We start from the raw sequence: 16,433 nt of genomic DNA, 5'->3' as shown, positions 1-16,433 counted from the left end.
TTTTTTTGGGGGGAGACCGATGTGTGGAATCTAATCCCTGTTGACAGCTGTGAATATCTAAACAGGGAAGTGCAAGCTTCTGCATTTAATTGCTGCAGAGAATATGGGCACGATCCAGTAAGACTTCTGTTAATTCAACAGGTGACACTTTCCCCCTCGCGGAAAGTTACAGTGGTTGGATTTCCGCCTGCTAGGCCGAAAGGAAACATTTGACAGGGGGTCGGGTGGGGGAAAGCCAACCACAGGGCTTATACGCCCCTCTCTCACCTCCCTCCCTCTTCGCGGCTTCCATCTACCTCCCTCTGCCTCTCCCTGCGAGCTCCTTTATGAGCGCCTCCCTCGTTATATTACGTCACTTCCTGCCGATGGGTTGTGGGGTGGGGGGGAGCAGTGGTAGGAACTAAGCGGAGGGGCGATGCCCGCGCGCCGCTCCCTGTCAATCAGGCGCGCGTCACTTCCTTTCCTGGTCTGCCGCTTTCTGCTCATTACAGTTGAAGAGTCCGTCAGTGGAGAAGCTTCAGCTACGGAGACTGAGGCTGCCTCTGCCGCGCGCCAGATCTTCTGTATTTGTGTGGCCTCGAGGGGCGGGGCCGGGACCGGGACGGCAGCTTCACGCTCGTTACCCTCGGCTGCCGCCGCCGCCGCCGGAGAGCCAGCTCTGTGGAGCCGAGCCAGGCCCAGCCAAGCCGGGCCCTCGAACGGAAAGAGTCGGAGGAACCTGCTGCTGCTGAAACTGAGGGCCGAGGGGAGAGTCACCCGGCAACGGTGAGGGAGCCGCCATCGCGCATGCGCGTCAGGGCAGTGGCTGACGGGGGGGAGACGGGAAGGTTTTTATTTTTATTTTGGGGGGGATGGGAACTGCATTTGTTGCTGGGGGTGGAGGAGGACTGCAGGCGAAGGAGGAGGTCTCGTATGGATTGGAAGGGGTGGGAGACCTAGATGCTGGAAAAAGGCGATGGGTTTGGGGGGGGGAATCTGCAGGTAGGTTGTCTTGTAGGTCTGAACGTGACCGGCTTTGGCGAGGGCAGGAAATGGTTTGGGGTCAGAAGAGCAGGAGTTGGGGGTTATCCCCCCCCCATTTTTTGGAGGGGGTGATGCGATCGTCCTTGAGGGTTAGACTGTTGAGGAAGCGGGAGTGATGATTCTTCACACACACCTCCCGCAATGAAATCGTGGTAACTTGGTCAAAGCATAACTGCACGTATGGGTGGCGGTGCATCTCTTTAAAAAAGGGCGATTGGCTATTTGGTTACAGTGGACTCGGGTAACGGTGTGTCTCTGCACACTCAATGGGTACAGAAAGCAATTTGGAGACGTCAGTAACGTGAATAAATTAGCCACCAGCTTTTGGAATGTGATGTTCCTAATCCTAAGCATCGTTTGAATGTGTTCTCCGAGATCTCCAACCCCAGAAATAGGACAGAGGCTACTTCCCTCCTGGAAGTAAAATGCTAGGATTCAAAGGATCAAAGCTTCCATTTCGTCAAGCCCCCATGTGCTGCTTATCAGGCTGTGTAGATGAAGCTGTGTGATTCAGATCAGGTGTCATAAACAGAGAGCAGGTGCAGCACAGAAAGGTTCTCTAGAACAAAATAGCCCTGTGTGATTCAGTGGAAGAAATGTGCTACAAGTTGAAGGTGTCCCAGCCCCTGAGTCACTTGTCAATCTGACCTACTGGAAAACTTCCCAATGCACAAATCCAAAGATAAATTAGTTAAGCTCTCATGGAACCTCAAACTTCACAAGGGCATATCTGGAGTTTCCTAATGAGACCAATAAGGGTATATTAGTTTTTCCACCTTTACTTACCTTTTTATCTGCAAAGAACTATTGGGTATGTTTGACAGTGCATTGACAGGTTGAATGAAAGGATAGTAAGTCTCAGCAGGCTGGCTAGCACAGTACTTAAACTTTACCCCCTAGGATGCATCCCAACGCAGAATTATTTCTTTGGCAGACAAATTGTTGTTACCTTAGGTTGGGAAGCTTAAAAGTACTTTAATCCCTTCTGTGGGCAAAATATGTCCATCTGATATCTCGGGTGTAAATATCCCACCTGTTTGTGCTTTTCTCTACCACCAAGGAAAGCATATTTGGAGTTTTCAGTTTATGCTTCATAAACTGTGTAAAGTTTGGACACCCGTAGCAAGCTTGGTTCAGAGAGATGGATGGGTGATCAGTAGTGGGAACGGGTGCAATGCAGCTCTAGCTCCCTTGATAGGCCCTTAGTCCACCTTTGAGTAAAGAAGTGCTAGGCAACTTGGCTGAAGCAGTTGCCACTACCTTCATTTCCACAAAATGCATCTGAACCCTGATGTAGTGTACTTTAGGGATAGGGTGGTTGTATTCAAGTTTTTTAGATGGGACACATTTTAAATTTAAATTGTTCTAACCCAGCCTGGGACCTGCTGTCGAATGATGGGTAATACATTTAATAAAGCTAACAATAATTAAACCCAAACACGCATGTGGGAACCCATTTCTTAATTTATTTAACCATATATTTGTATAGTGCTGCTGCTGCTGCGACTCACCTTAGAGAAGCTATGACCTGGTAGTGGGTCCCGACCCACCCGTTGAAGATCAGTAAGGTAGGGCATTTGGGGGTAGTGTAGAAGATGGTGGTGGCAGCAGCTGCAGCCACCTCACCCAACTTTTGTTTTATCAGTTCTAGACCTAAAAATAGACGAAGAAAAAAAGGATGCTGACATCAACTGTGGTAGATTCTCTGGTACCCCTTCATTTGGTCTGACTTTGTCATGTAGTTACATCAAGCATGTTCCCAGATGCATATTTAAAGATGTATGAGTGAATGAATCTGCACTTGAAATGTTTCCTACATAAACCACCAGCATAAAACCACAAACCTGCAGCAGTTGTGTCTGCTCTAATTATGTGCCCAAAATTCTACCCAGAAATGCATGGGAAATTGATTCTGAGATTGACATTTTTATTTTTTGCATTTATATCCCACCTTTCCTGCAGGGAGCTCAAGGTGTCTTACATGGTTCTCCTCATTTAAGCTAAACTCTAACCACCACATCACAGTATTTTATTAATACTAATAGTTAATGAGAAAATACTTGTTTCTGGGTGGGGTGAATAATAATTTTTGTTTATAAAAAGTGGTGTTTCAATATTGTTTCATTAAAAACAATCTAGGGTTGAATCCAGTAACTTTCTCTCTCCTTTACCCACATGCTTCTGTACCCCGACCCACAAATATGCTCAAGTGAGATGGGGGAGCTCCCAGGGTGGGCTTACAGGTGGTGGTGTGGCACATGGGAAAGTTCAGTTGCATGAACAAAATTTATTCCCTTTGTGCAGTGACTTTGTTGATTATAGCCCCTTATTTAAAAATGAAATCAGAATTTTATAGAAGCCACTGGGAACAATAACAGCATGAAATTGTAATTTGAGGTGCAAGAAAGGCTGTAAAAGCCAAAAGATTTAATATTTTCTCTACATTACTCATGGCTTGCTGTTACATGGATGCTTGTGTTAATGGCCTCTAATTTGAAGCATGTGCTTCAGACTGGGTGTCTTCAGCAAAACATTATTGAAAAGCAGAAAAGTTTCCATCTTGTTTATTTCATATGCACTTTGATTTAAACCTGCATAATGGTGAGAATTCATCTCAGTACCGTATTTTGCAAAACCCTGAATAAATTCAACAGTAATGATAAACCTTAATAAGCTAGTAAGCTTTATCACACATAGTGCAATACAGTATCATTTGATACATTTATGTTTGATATCCAGTTATCTATCGTAAAGGTAAAGAATCCCTGGATGCTTAAGTCCAGTCAAAGGCAATTATGGAGTGTGGCGCTCATCTCGCTTGAGACTGAGGGACCTGGCCTTTGCCCACAGTCAGCTTTCCAGGTCATATGGCCAGCATGAAAAACCCCCGCTTCTGGCACAATGGAACACCGTGACGGAAGCCGGAGTGCATAGAAACACTACCTTCCAGCCGCAGCAGTATTTATCTACTTGCACTGGTGTGCTTTCAAACTGCTAGGTTGGCAGAAGCTGGAACAGAGCAACGGGAGCTCACGCTGTCATGCAGATTTGAACTGCTGACCTTCCAATTGGCAAGCCCAAATGGCTCATTGGTTTAGACCACAGCACCAACCGCATTGTCTATGCTTAATATTGAAATATACTTTGAAGTCCTGTTGTATCTAAAGTACAGTCATACCTCGGGTTGCAGATGCTTCGGGGTGCATGATTTTGGGTTGTGCACCATGCCAAACCTGGAAGTACTGGAACGGGTTACTTCTGCGTTTTGGCGCATGTGCAGAAGCGTTGAATTGCAACCTGCACGTGCACAGACGTGCCACTGTGGGTTGCGAACGCTGCGGGTTTCGAACGTGCTTCCCGCACGGATCCCGTCCGCAACCCGAGCGTCCCCTGTAATATCTTTTATGACCATCATACACTGGTAGAACAATGATGGTTGCATTCCTATACCTTTTAACCTTGGAGTAAGCCACATTGAAATTACTGCTGAATAGACATTTGTAGGATTGTGCTATAAAAGCTTGCTGTAGCTAATGTAGGCATGAGTCATACAAGGTTGGTATTGAAAGATAGTTTGTGCTTTTTTCATATGATATTTCAAGGCAGGCATAGTTTTCATGCCTGCAATTGACAAAAATGCGTAAAACCTGCATGCATAGTTGTTTAAAGAGAGAGATTGATGAGAGATGGCGGGGTAGCAATTGCTTAAGGTAACAGAGAACATAGCATGTGTTTTTCTACCAATAAAAGGTTATTTGAAGTTCTTCAAACTTGAAGGTTGGTTGGTGGTGTGAGTCCATCCACCAGAGGCAGATTAGGGGAGTGTGACTGATTCGGTTGCACTAGGCACAGAGCCTCGGGGGTGTTGCAGGGGGTTCCACAAATACTACGTAGAAAGGAAGGGGGAAATTTTGGTGTTGTACAGGGCGCTGCTGAAATTTGAGAACTACCACCCAGGGATGGCTGTGGGCAGGATTCCTGCATTGCAGGAGGTTGGACTAGATGACCCTCTGCATCACTTCCAATTTACAGTTTATGATTCTATAATGATGGCCTAAAGACTTAATAATTCTATGAAATATAAATGTTAGACTTTCATAATATTATTTTACACGTTAGTGACATTCCAGTGTACTTAATGTGCTGTTTTCTCAAACCATCTTAAACCAGAGATGATGCAAGTCTGGTTAGGAATTTCAGCTTTGTAATAACGTCTATTTTCCCTTTGAATTACCGGTACTTAATTTTTTGCTTGTTCTAGTAGTTCATAGCAATTGTGCTAGGCTGCCCAGGTGGAAGAGTAGATAAGACCTCTTGTACCTTGAATAGTTGTGTAGAAGAGGGAATTTCAACCAGCATAGTTTGCATATGAGCTACACTGGCTGAACTTTCCTCCTCTACACAACTATTGAAGGTGCAGTCCTCTTTTCCACCGGGTTATCCACACTATTCTTCAACTGTCCATCAATACTGTCTCTTTATTTTCTTTCTTTTAACCAACAAATGAAATCCAAGACATTCATCTGCTTCTTTTTCTGATCTTAAGTAATGTAGCATGAATGTATTCTTTGTCATCTTCACTTTTAGAAGGGATTGTTTTCAGTTATGATCTCCTCTATTCTGGTTTTTGTGACATTGTTGCATTTGGGTTGCTTGAAATTTCATTTGGCCTCTCATTTCTCTGGAGACTCTACCATTATTAATTTTTTACATGCATGTTGGTTTTATAACGGCTTCGTCCTGTTCCTCTTTCTTCCTAACTTTCTTTCTGTTTTTGGTTAGTTCACTCTTTCATTTGAGTTCCCAAGACTGCAAATCCTTATCATATAGTGATAAGTACTAGTAATTAGGAGGAGGAAATGTCTGTCTGTATATCCTGGAGAATTCCTAATTTATGTATATGTTCATTGATAAGAAATCACAGTGGATATGTACACTACTGAAGCACACTACTGAAGTGATATGATGGTAATGCATATGATGTGAATTTAAAGCTTCGTATTTATTGCTACAGCTCTGCAGTAATTTGATGAAGTGATTCTGAGGTATTATGACACACATCTGAATACTTTCAGCATCACCATTTGGGTAGAGAATAAGAGAAATGCACAGTTCATAATGAGAAAATGCAGCCAATTTGGGGGCTGCTTTTCCCTGCCACGCTTGTACAGTGAAGTCTGTAATGATCTTGAAGCTGGATAGGAAGCTTCTAATGTTTTTGTTGCCTTGTGGAAACAGAAGGGAAGCAGCAATCATGGGCATCTGGTGCAAGAAGAGATATATTTATGAGTGGTGGAGCCTAATAATAATTTAACTTGTAACTCCACTAGAGGTTGAGTCTGACAAATAACCTTAGCAACTGTCATTCACGAGCAATTCTACATAGGGAATATAGGAAGCAGCCTTATACTTAGACCACTGCTCCATCTAGCTTAGTATGGTTGGTGTACACCAGGGGTAGCCAACCTTTTTATACCTACTGCCCACTAATGCATCTTTCTTGATGATAAAATTTCTTTACCGCCCACCAGTGCTTGATGGAAGGAGGATTCAGCTTGTGCCATAGAACCCCCAATCGCCCACCTAGAATCCTGAAATGGCCACTAGTGGGTGGTAGGGACCAGGTTGACAATCTCTGGTGTACACTGTAACTGGCTCTCTAGGGTTCTCTTCCACTTCTACAGGGAAGCGTACCTTCTAAGTGGTAGAAAATCTTGTTCTGTTATTATGGGAAGTACGAAAAACTAAAGCTTTTAACAATTTTTTCTCATTCAATTTTTTTTACATATATACCAGGACTCTGAACAGTTTCCCTCCTTTCCAGTTGAATTTCTGTGCTCCCTAGAAATAAGTTCTACTTTGTAGGATTCAACTAAGTTGCTGTGCGTGGGGAACTAGGTTTGCTCTCACAGTAAGACCCTAGCCCTCACCCCGTGCGTTCCCTAAATCTGCTTTGGAGGATTGGAGGAACCTCTAGAACAGGTTTAGGGGCTGTTCCGGGTGGGGGAGGTCTCACAGTGAGTGAATCTAGTTCCATACTCATGTATGCCTCTTTGTGATATATTCGGTGGCATTCTGGGTACTAGTTCAGTGAACCCTGGGCAGAACAGAATCATAGTTCCCAACTGTAGTACATGTTGTTGAGTTTTTTGTAATAAAGTTGATAAACTTTGGGATTATCCCTATTCTTTGATATGTTGTTAAATAAGCTTGTTTGAAAGCAAAATTAACTCATTTATTCCTTGCTTGTTCATTAGCTAGTGCATAAGTCTTTGGTCTTGTCAGAAATCAAGATCCCAAAATGTACATTCTATGAAATAAAACCATTTGGAATACTTCAATGTTAATATGTTCAGCAATTATGTAATTACAAATTTAAGTAGGACCTTACAAACTCGTTTGCCCAATTTAGGTTACGTTGTGCTCCTATTTATTTATATGTTGTATTTCACTGAAAAGCCCTTATTTTTTTCCATCAAGCACTCCTTACTTATTTTGCAAAATACTGTTCTGTTAATGCTGCTTTTTGGTATAATGTAAATTTGAGTGGGGAATTAGGCTTTTAATAGATTTCTTTTTTAACAGTTTACTCGACTTTAGCAGTTTCTTCAGTAATCGGTTGATTACTCCTTTCAATGAATGTGTGTGACTTGAGTTCTGAACAAGTGCTTTTACACTTTTCTGGAAGTGCAACAGGCTTACAAAGAATGACAAAGCATTGCAACCTTACCTTTCTGTTACAAAGTTCTTCTACAGATGTGATGCAGTCATAGGCTGATGCTGCAAGGTTCCATATATGGGACGTGTTGCCTGTAGGGGGAGCTCTTTAATATAAGAAATACCTTGGCTATTATTTTGAAAACATGATTAAACATTGAGGAATTACTAATGTATGTATATTTAGAAATAAGGCTTTGGAAGGAATGAGAGTTGAAATACTTCGGTTATGATCCTATAATCTATTCCTTTTGACATACTCTTTAGCCTTTCAAATATAAATACTACACAGTCCACATTTTTAAAACTGTATTGGACTCTGGATAATTAATAAAATGACGATATAAGTAAGGCAGATTAAATATTGAAGCTGCAGATTATTGTTTCTAGGTTTTCACTGTCTTTTCCCAGTTTTGTATAGTATCTTCCTCGTGCAGGTAGATCTTCTAAATGTAAGTAGGAAACATGTTTGCTGGCCACAATGATTATCAGTTTGCTTAATTGCTGGCTTCTTTGAATCTTGTACTGGCATTTTCATTGACATATATCTGAATTGACTTCCAGTAGTTTGGCTGCTCTTAAATGCACTTGCTAAAGAGCACATCTCATTGAACACAGTGTGATCTCTTCCAAGTAAACTTGCACAGAAGTGTGCTGTAAATTTTCCTAATTAGAATAAGTATACAGATTTTTTGAATACACCCCCCACTCCGAATCATGATGGAATGTGCATTCATGACATGTGATGGCAAAGTTTTATTTGTTGAATTGTGATTATGGAGCTAATGAGAATGAGCGACTTGAATTAATTTGCTTTTTTTGTAGTGGTGGAACAATGAAAGATCCCTCTAAAAGCTAGCACTCTTTAATAATTGTTAAATGTTAAACTGTTCTGTTTTCAGGATATAATGTTGCCTAAGTTTACTGACTTTATGTTGAAACATTATGCACGTTTTATTAACTTCGTGACTCCTGCAACTGTGTTTGTGCATACAATTAACTGTCACACCTATCGCCTATTAGCTGTTATGATTGAGGTACAATGTAGTATGATAATGTTAGGTTTTGTTTCTAGATGGAATTACTTGCTCTTGATTTCCCCCTAATGACCCAAATATTGTGTTTGGGGAAAGATAAATTTAAAAAGTAGATTAATGATTCTTGTAAGTTGCCTCGGAAGGATTGTATCCTGAAAGGTAGAATATAAATAACTGAAATAACTTTTGTTTGTCCATGATTCCATTCAAGCTATGATGGGCAGTATCCAAAGCTGCAGTTCAACTTGTGTAATAAACTTAAGTTTGTGCAGTGTAACTTTCTTTTCTTATCCTGTGCCCACTAGCTCCCATTGTGTGCTCTCAAGATAGACTTCAAAGGATTGGGCGCTCTCCAGAGCAGATTTTGGTGGCATATGGGGAGAGCGAGGAAATGGAAGTTCTGTTGTGTGAGTGGAAGTCTGCTTGTACTACGTTGAATGGACTACAAAAATTATGGATTTCTGTTTTTCCTACTATGTGCTTGCAGGAGCCCTAAATTCCATGTTTGTTTTGGTGACTGTGCACCAGAACTTTCCTGCAACAGTGATCAGGAGCAGAGCAATATTTTTCATACAGTGGGAAACAGAATATCCACATTACTTAGTTGGTAGATAGCTCAATATATTCTTTGTGAAGGCTCAATAGTTATGCCTTGTCCCTTTTCCTATACGTGATTTGAAGCCCCAGCCAATTAAGGAAGAAGGGAGGGAACTCTACAAAGGAACACAGAAAGCTGCGTTATACCAGGTCAGCCCATATAGTTCAATATTGACTATACAAGGGGTTGGGAAACCACTCCCCACTTGGTGTGCCAGGCAGTTTTGGTCAAGCTATGCCCACTTGACCTACACATGGCAATTTAAGTAGGACCTTACAAATTCCTGTGCCCTACAATTTGTGACACTGTTCTACTATTTATTGCCCACTTGCCCTGCACCTGACTTCATATATGACACCAGGTATAGGACAGATAAAATTAGTTGATTGTCAGGGCTTCTAAGCAAAGTGCAGAACTCTCTGCAAGCACATGATAAGGTGATTGTTGTGGTTTGGGGACAGCCCTGTACAACTGTCAATCAGCTAAGATCAACTGTAACTGCCAAGAGAGTTGGAGGAAGCACTTTGAATCCAAACCACTTTCTCTGCAGAGGGGGAAATGTTCTGTTTATATGAGCATTCTGCCCTCTGCAGAAGCATCAAATGAGCTCTTTGTATCCACCAGTTAGCTGATCAGAAGTTACAGCAAACTTCTCTAAAGGTGCATTCCCAGTCCCAGTCAGATGATTGGCACTGAAAGCATGTCTTCAAAGAAAGTTGTTTTAATTGCTGATCAGCTGATTAAATATAATGGCCTCTTTTGAACTTTGACAGGTGTCAGTCACTAGCCGTAATTATGACATCATGTAATTGGTGGGTGTTCTTGCTCACCTGTCAAGGTTGGACCATGGGGGTATGTGTGGCAAAATTAAGGATCTGATCTGCTTGTAAAGCCCAGTTTTGGTTTTGGTGTAAACGCATGGTTTACACTGTAAGTCACTGTAAGTAGCTCTCCAGTGCTTCAGACAGGGGTCTTCTCCAGCCCTACCTGGAGATGCTGAGGCTTGAATTTTCTGTACACAAAGCAGATGCCTCTACCATTAGACTACGGTATTTCCCTTGTTGTGTCTTGACATGTTCACTTAATGGCCAGCTACCCACCAGACCAAAATGTGAGTTTGGTAAATAGTAGAAGGCTTGATGTAGGTGACAGAAGTAGGGTTAGAGGAGGAATAGCATAGCTGATTAAATGTGTGATTTTCAGCTTTTGGGTGAACTGATTTTACAATACTTTGTTTTGCCCCTCTGAACTATTCATTGTGACAGATGGTACTTTGTTAAGCTGCGCTTACAGCATACACACTCATTCTACTTGAAGGTCTGATACCTGTGACAGGAAGCATGTTCTATGTGTGTGTACCCCCCAGCTGTTTTGAGGATTTCAGTGTAGCTATTTGGTTCGAGATAATTCAGCTAGTGCCACTTGAAAATGAGCCAGTTGCTATTTGCATAGCCCAGTCCTTTTACTCCTAAGAGGCCACATGAAGAACAGTCTGTTGCACTATTCAAACATCTTACAAAAGTTTTAGCATCTCTAAAACTGCATGTATACCCCTCTGAGGGCCAATAACATGTCTGATAAAAATTCTGATGAAATTGTTAGTTTATAGAGATCCTTTGTCCTGCATTATACCAAATCTGATTGTTAACAGATTTGAATTATATACCGAATCTGATTGTTAACGTGGATCTAACCTCAACTTGCAGTAGATAGGGGTGTGTCCATGGAGAGGACTTCAGTGACTGGAAATGAGGTGGGAATGAGAGAAACAATTATTGCCAATTTCTCCAGATGCAGTGCCCCTGAATATCTCCTCTGGTGAGTTAGAAGTCCCTTTGGAACAGCATGGCAGGTGGTCTGCAAATGAGAGGGGGATTAGGTGAAAATTGCCTTCTGCCTGTAAGAGCATCCAGTTTGTGGAGCAGAAACCTCTGATCGATCTGCCTTGCTTTTGCAAATGGAGAATCCTTGTGTTTGCAGAACCACAGGTCTGGATCCAACCCATCATATGGTCCATATTATATTTTTTACTATACAGAATTATTTAGAGCATAGTTATAGAACTATGTGAAAATGTTCTTTGAGGGATGGGATTTGAGTTGGAATTCATATCACAGCAATAGTAGTTTTTTATACTCCTGTTCGATTTACCAAAATGCTGATGGAGATTAAATCCCCCTGATACTGGGGGTAATTTATGGTACAATCCTAACCTGTCTACTTAGAAGTGAGTCTTATTGAGTTCAGTATGGTATAGGATTGCAGTCTATTTACCTTGTTCTATATGAGTCAGTAGGGATAATTAACAAATATTAGAACAAGTTAAGTGAGTTCCATCATGGACAGCTGGATCAGGTGGGAACTGCCTCCTCACAGTTCCTTTATTTTTTTCTTACGTAACTTTAGCAGGAACCATTGTGGTGCAATGGGCACAGTTTTGCTCTTTGATATGTTTTCAACCCTGAGTGGCCTTGGGCAAATCATTATCTCTTAAGTAACCTCAATCCACCTCAGGGTGGGTAGTCATTGCCCTGAGCTCCTAGCAGGTCCTTCCATTACAAGAAGGATATATAGTTCCACTTTGGATTCCATTTTTGGCTTATGCTGGACTCAAAGAAGAAACTCAGTAAGTGGCTTTTTAAAAAGGATTTTGTATATATGATAACTACATTATTTAATGTAAGACATACAAAGTCTAGTAATTCTAGGAACCTGGATAATCTAAGAAATGGTTTCATGCTTGTAAATGTTACTATCAGATTAAAGATAATTGTTAGTAACAAACATTGTACTTAAAACTTTGTAACTACATTATCTGTAGGCTATTAAGTAGGTCTCATGACCAGTGTCATTTAAGTGTAAATCCCCATGAAAAAGGTGACATTAAAGTAGCTTTCCATTTGACTCATTTCTAGTCAGATCATAGGAATATTGGTCCGTCTTGCTCAGTGTTGTTTACACCAACTGGCAAAGGTTCACCATGGTTTAAAACGGGACATTCCCAGCCTTAACTGGAAATGCCAGGGATTGATCTTGGCACCTTCTACGTGCAATGAAGATGCTCTTCCACTGAACTATGGCCCTTCCCCATTTGTCTTGATGACGCACAGCTCAGCTACATTGAAATTGTATTTCTGTAGCACGCTCTACATCATAGGGCTGCTATTGAAGAATCTCTGTCAGCCTCAGGTGGTCCTGAATACTCCAGCTAGATTGCTTATGGGAATACATAAGTGTGAGTATATGGTGTCTGCTTTAGAATATTTCGAAGCACAATTTGAGGTTCTGGTTATTATCTATGAAGCCCTAAACGGCATGGTGTTTATGGATGTATGTATATTGATGTCTGTGGTTTTTCTGTGGCCCAGTTGTGGAGTGAACTTGCATGGGTGGTTTGTGTGGCTGCTTCTTTTGACTTTGCACCATCTTGCCAAGACTGTTTTATTTGAGCAAGATTAATATTAACAGGTTTTTATGCTGCCTCCAATTTTTAAAAATAATTTTAAAAAACAATTTATGGATGCATTTCTGATTTTATCTTGTGTAATTTGATTTTATTTTGTGTAATTTCTGAAAATCTTAGCTGCTTTTAATGTAGATTAAGTTGGAGTTTAAAATAACTTAAGGGTTTAACATGTAGGGTTTTAAATAATTATAGCATTTAAAATGTATATTTTGTTTTACAATAGTTGCGTACTTCCTATAGTTAAAATTTAAACAAAATTTAAGACATCATTTTTAAAGATTATTTTTAACCATCTTCATGAGGACAGTTTCCATATCTTAGATCGGTTATTTATGGATTTGAAATCCCAATTGGTTAACTAAATGTATTAAGAACAAACTACAGTTGCATGAACTTGAAATACTAGAACTGGAGTTAGTTCTAAAACAGACTTTCAGTTTCCTCCTTGCATGCACAAAGGACAGGACAGTATGTGAGCCTCAGACTTGTGCAAGCTTGTCCATCACTAAACCATGGTTTAGCACTGCATTTGAAACAGGTCATTGTCTGCATGAGTACAAGAACTTATGCATTTGTTACAATGCCACAGCAGCAGCATGTCTACATTATTTACCTTGGAGTGAAATTGGGGTGGACTGAATGGAAATTTTATGAGAATTGTGCTTGCAGATCAGTCTGGAGATTTGATCAGACTATTAAATCACCTAATTTCTGATAGTCATATACATAATATGATCTAGTATTCACATTTTTAAAACTTTGTTCCGAGACATTTAAAAATAAAATATTGAATCAACCTGTATGCTCTCTAGGAGGGTGTATTGGGGCCATTGGATGCAGCTGAATTGTTACTCTGACAGCAGTGAGGAAGGCTTGTTGTGTGATCCCTGTTGTGCTCTGTCAGGGGTGGGGAGACTGGACCTGTCAGACACAGACTGCGGATCCACAGAACCTCCCTTGTTCCTCTGATACACCCTAAAAATATCCCAGTCCTGAAGGTGGTGTAGTTAAGTCTCTCAATTGTTTTATGTATGAAATTGTTATAATTGTTTTTGTTGGTATTTTTATTTTTAAATTGCTTCAAATTATATCTCGGGAGGTGATTCATGATGGAATGAAATAATTAAATTTGTGGTCAGTGGGAGGGGAGAAAGAAATTACGGAATGAGACATCTGCTCTCCACCTTTTGCCCTTGTTGCATCAAGCGACGCAGGCCATGGGAAATGGCGGTAGCTCCACCATGGACTCTTCTTCTCCACCTGCCCCAGCCTCTATACCTTGCTCTTTAAATAATCACAAAATTTAGAGTACTTAAATGCTTCTTTTTGTTTTCCAGATTAACAGCTGAGGTACTGATCGAGTTCTGCTCTTCTTCAATGAGGAACTACAGGCTGATCTTCTGCCATAACCTCAAGCAGCCATAAATGACAAAAGAATGCTTGGTCAGTAAGGGTAGCTGGCGTAGAAAATATTTTGTAAACGTAGGTGTGTAAGTGCTCTGAGGTAGGTTTTCTCAACTTTCTTTTTCTTTTAAGAAATTATTAGAACCATAGTTTAAAGTTTGGTTTATTTTGGCCAAGCCAAATTTTCCGCAATCTCTCCAGCTGCTCTTGCTTAGGAGTACAGTGGTGCCTCGCAAGACGAAATTAATCCGTTCCGCAAGTCTCTTCGTCTAGCGGTTTTTTCGTCTTGCGAAGCAACCCTATTAGCGGATTAGCGCTATTAGCGGTTTAGCAGCTATTAAAGGCTTAGCGGCTATTAAAGGATTAGCGGATTAGCAGCTAAAAGGCTATTAGCGGTTTAGCGGCTTAGAAAAAGGGGGGGGGAGTGAAAAAAAATCGGAACACTTGCAAGACGTTTTCGTCTTGCAAAGCAAGCCCATAGGGAAAATCATCTTGCGAAGCAGCTAAAAACCGGAAAACCCTTTCGTCTAGCGGGTTTTCCGTCTTGCGAGGCATTCGTCTTGCGGGGCACCACTGTAATATGCATTTCTAATGCCTGGTGTAAACTAGTCTGGTAGTAACCAATGGATACAGTATAGTACAATTGGCACATAATTAAGTTGACAAAAAGTTGATCCATTGAAGTGACACTTTTTTAAATAAAAAAAATGTCAGTTTCTATTGTATTTCAGCATTTTGGGGCTTTTAGCAGGCTCACTACGTGTGATTAAATCTGCTTATTATTTGCAATAATTCTAGCAGCTATTGTTGCCAGTTTTATATATCTTTGTTTTGCAGGAACTAAAATCATTGTGTGGTTACTCTGTTTCAGTTTTATCACATTCTGGGTTTAGAGTAAATCTTTTTTTTTTAAGGAAGATAGTTTGTGTGGGATTCATAGCTGAGGTTCTAGTTTCTGATTAAAGTTTATTCATTAACTGATGTATTTTTATGTGTGAATCTGTATTTAATGTTGGAGTTCAATGCAAGGCAACTGTATTTTACAGAAAGACAGCTTTGATATTGGGCTGCATAAAGATATGAGGAAGAGCTCCTCCCCTTCTTTGAGTAACTGCAACTCTGTTCTCACTAACAAAATATTTGGAATTCCACTCGATGAACTCCAGCAGGAAGGACAGCCAGGCAGTGAAGTTCCATTCATAGTCCGCCATGTTGTGGATTATATTGAGGAACATGGTATGTATCATCATGCTGTGCCTTAACTACAGACTTAAAGTCTGGAACTATCAATATTTTTCATTTGTAAACTTGGTCCATCTAGCCCAGGGGATCCCAATTGGCGTTTCTCAGACCCCAGGGAGTCCAGGTAACCCACCCAAAAGTAGGGGGGGGGGCATTGCTTGGCTTTTGAAAAACAGGGAGTCTGCAGTACTTAGCTAATTTGGAATTGCTGATCTAGCCCAATATTGCCTGCACTGACAGGTAGTGGTTGTCCAGGGTTTCAGATAGGGAAGTTTTCCTAGCCCTTCCTAGAGCTGCCAGGGATTGAACCAAGTATCTTTTGTATGTGAAGCATGTACTGCACCACTGAGCTACAGCCCTTCCCCCCATTCATAGGTCACACAAGAAATGAGGTAATAATAAAGCACTGCAAATATAATTATAGACGCTAATCTAGTTTTCCCAAGTGGTATCTGAAAACTGGCCAATCCATAGGAAGCTGCTCACATCTGTAAATAAGACTTGAAGTACAGTCAGCAGAGTGAAGACAGACATTGGTCTTCCCGCTTTGTTTCTCTAAACCATCCTGTTACATACTTCCTGTCAGTTCTATGCAGCTGCTTATCTACCTGGGAGAGATGACCCACTTGACTAATTATCTGTCATTCCCTCCAAAGGGAGGGATAGAGTCTTTAACAGCTGAGCTGCTCTTGCAGCTTGTGTCCCTCCTACCATCAGGGTCTAGACTGGGTCCCCCATATTACCAGGAAGCAGACCATCCCCCTTACTTGTGAGTAGACCAGAATGACTATGTTGTAGTGAATACGCTGGGATTAGTCAGTTTTAGAGCCAAAGTGCTCTGATTTATTTTGTATTCTGCTTTGACGTTCTTCCTGCCTTTTATTTCTAATAATGTTTGCCACCTTCAGGATTCTAGAATCCCTATGTGTCTAAACACTTGGAATTT

General features: G+C 41.1%; 1 protein-coding gene across 13 annotated transcripts in view; it reads left to right on the top strand.

Annotated features, from left to right (window-relative positions):
• The first annotated feature begins 366 nt into the window (after positions 1 to 366).
• FAM13B (family with sequence similarity 13 member B) overlaps positions 367 to 16,433 on the top strand; it is a 57,228-nt gene continuing 41,161 nt past the window's right edge. For 4 of the 13 annotated variants that reach the window (XM_083488037.1, XM_083488045.1, XM_083488035.1 and 1 more), the window contains exons 1-3: positions 367 to 765; positions 14,179 to 14,345; positions 15,292 to 15,481. In XM_083488037.1, coding sequence (XP_083344163.1) covers positions 15,325 to 15,481 — 157 coding nt within the window. In that variant the 5' untranslated portion in view covers positions 367 to 765; positions 14,179 to 14,345; positions 15,292 to 15,324. Of the gene's footprint in view, positions 766 to 2,512; positions 2,592 to 12,593; positions 12,611 to 14,178; positions 14,346 to 15,291; positions 15,482 to 16,433 lie in introns of those variants that run through there. The other 9 variants (XM_083488043.1, XM_083488033.1, XM_083488044.1 and 6 more) reach the window with 6 other exon arrangements.

This window comes from Podarcis liolepis (genome assembly GCF_965112155.1).
Source record: "Podarcis liolepis genome assembly, chromosome: 2".
NCBI lineage: Eukaryota > Metazoa > Chordata > Lepidosauria > Squamata > Lacertidae > Podarcis > Podarcis liolepis.
The sequence above is the reverse complement of the archived record's forward strand: the minus strand, read 5'-3'. Positions and strand labels throughout refer to the sequence as shown.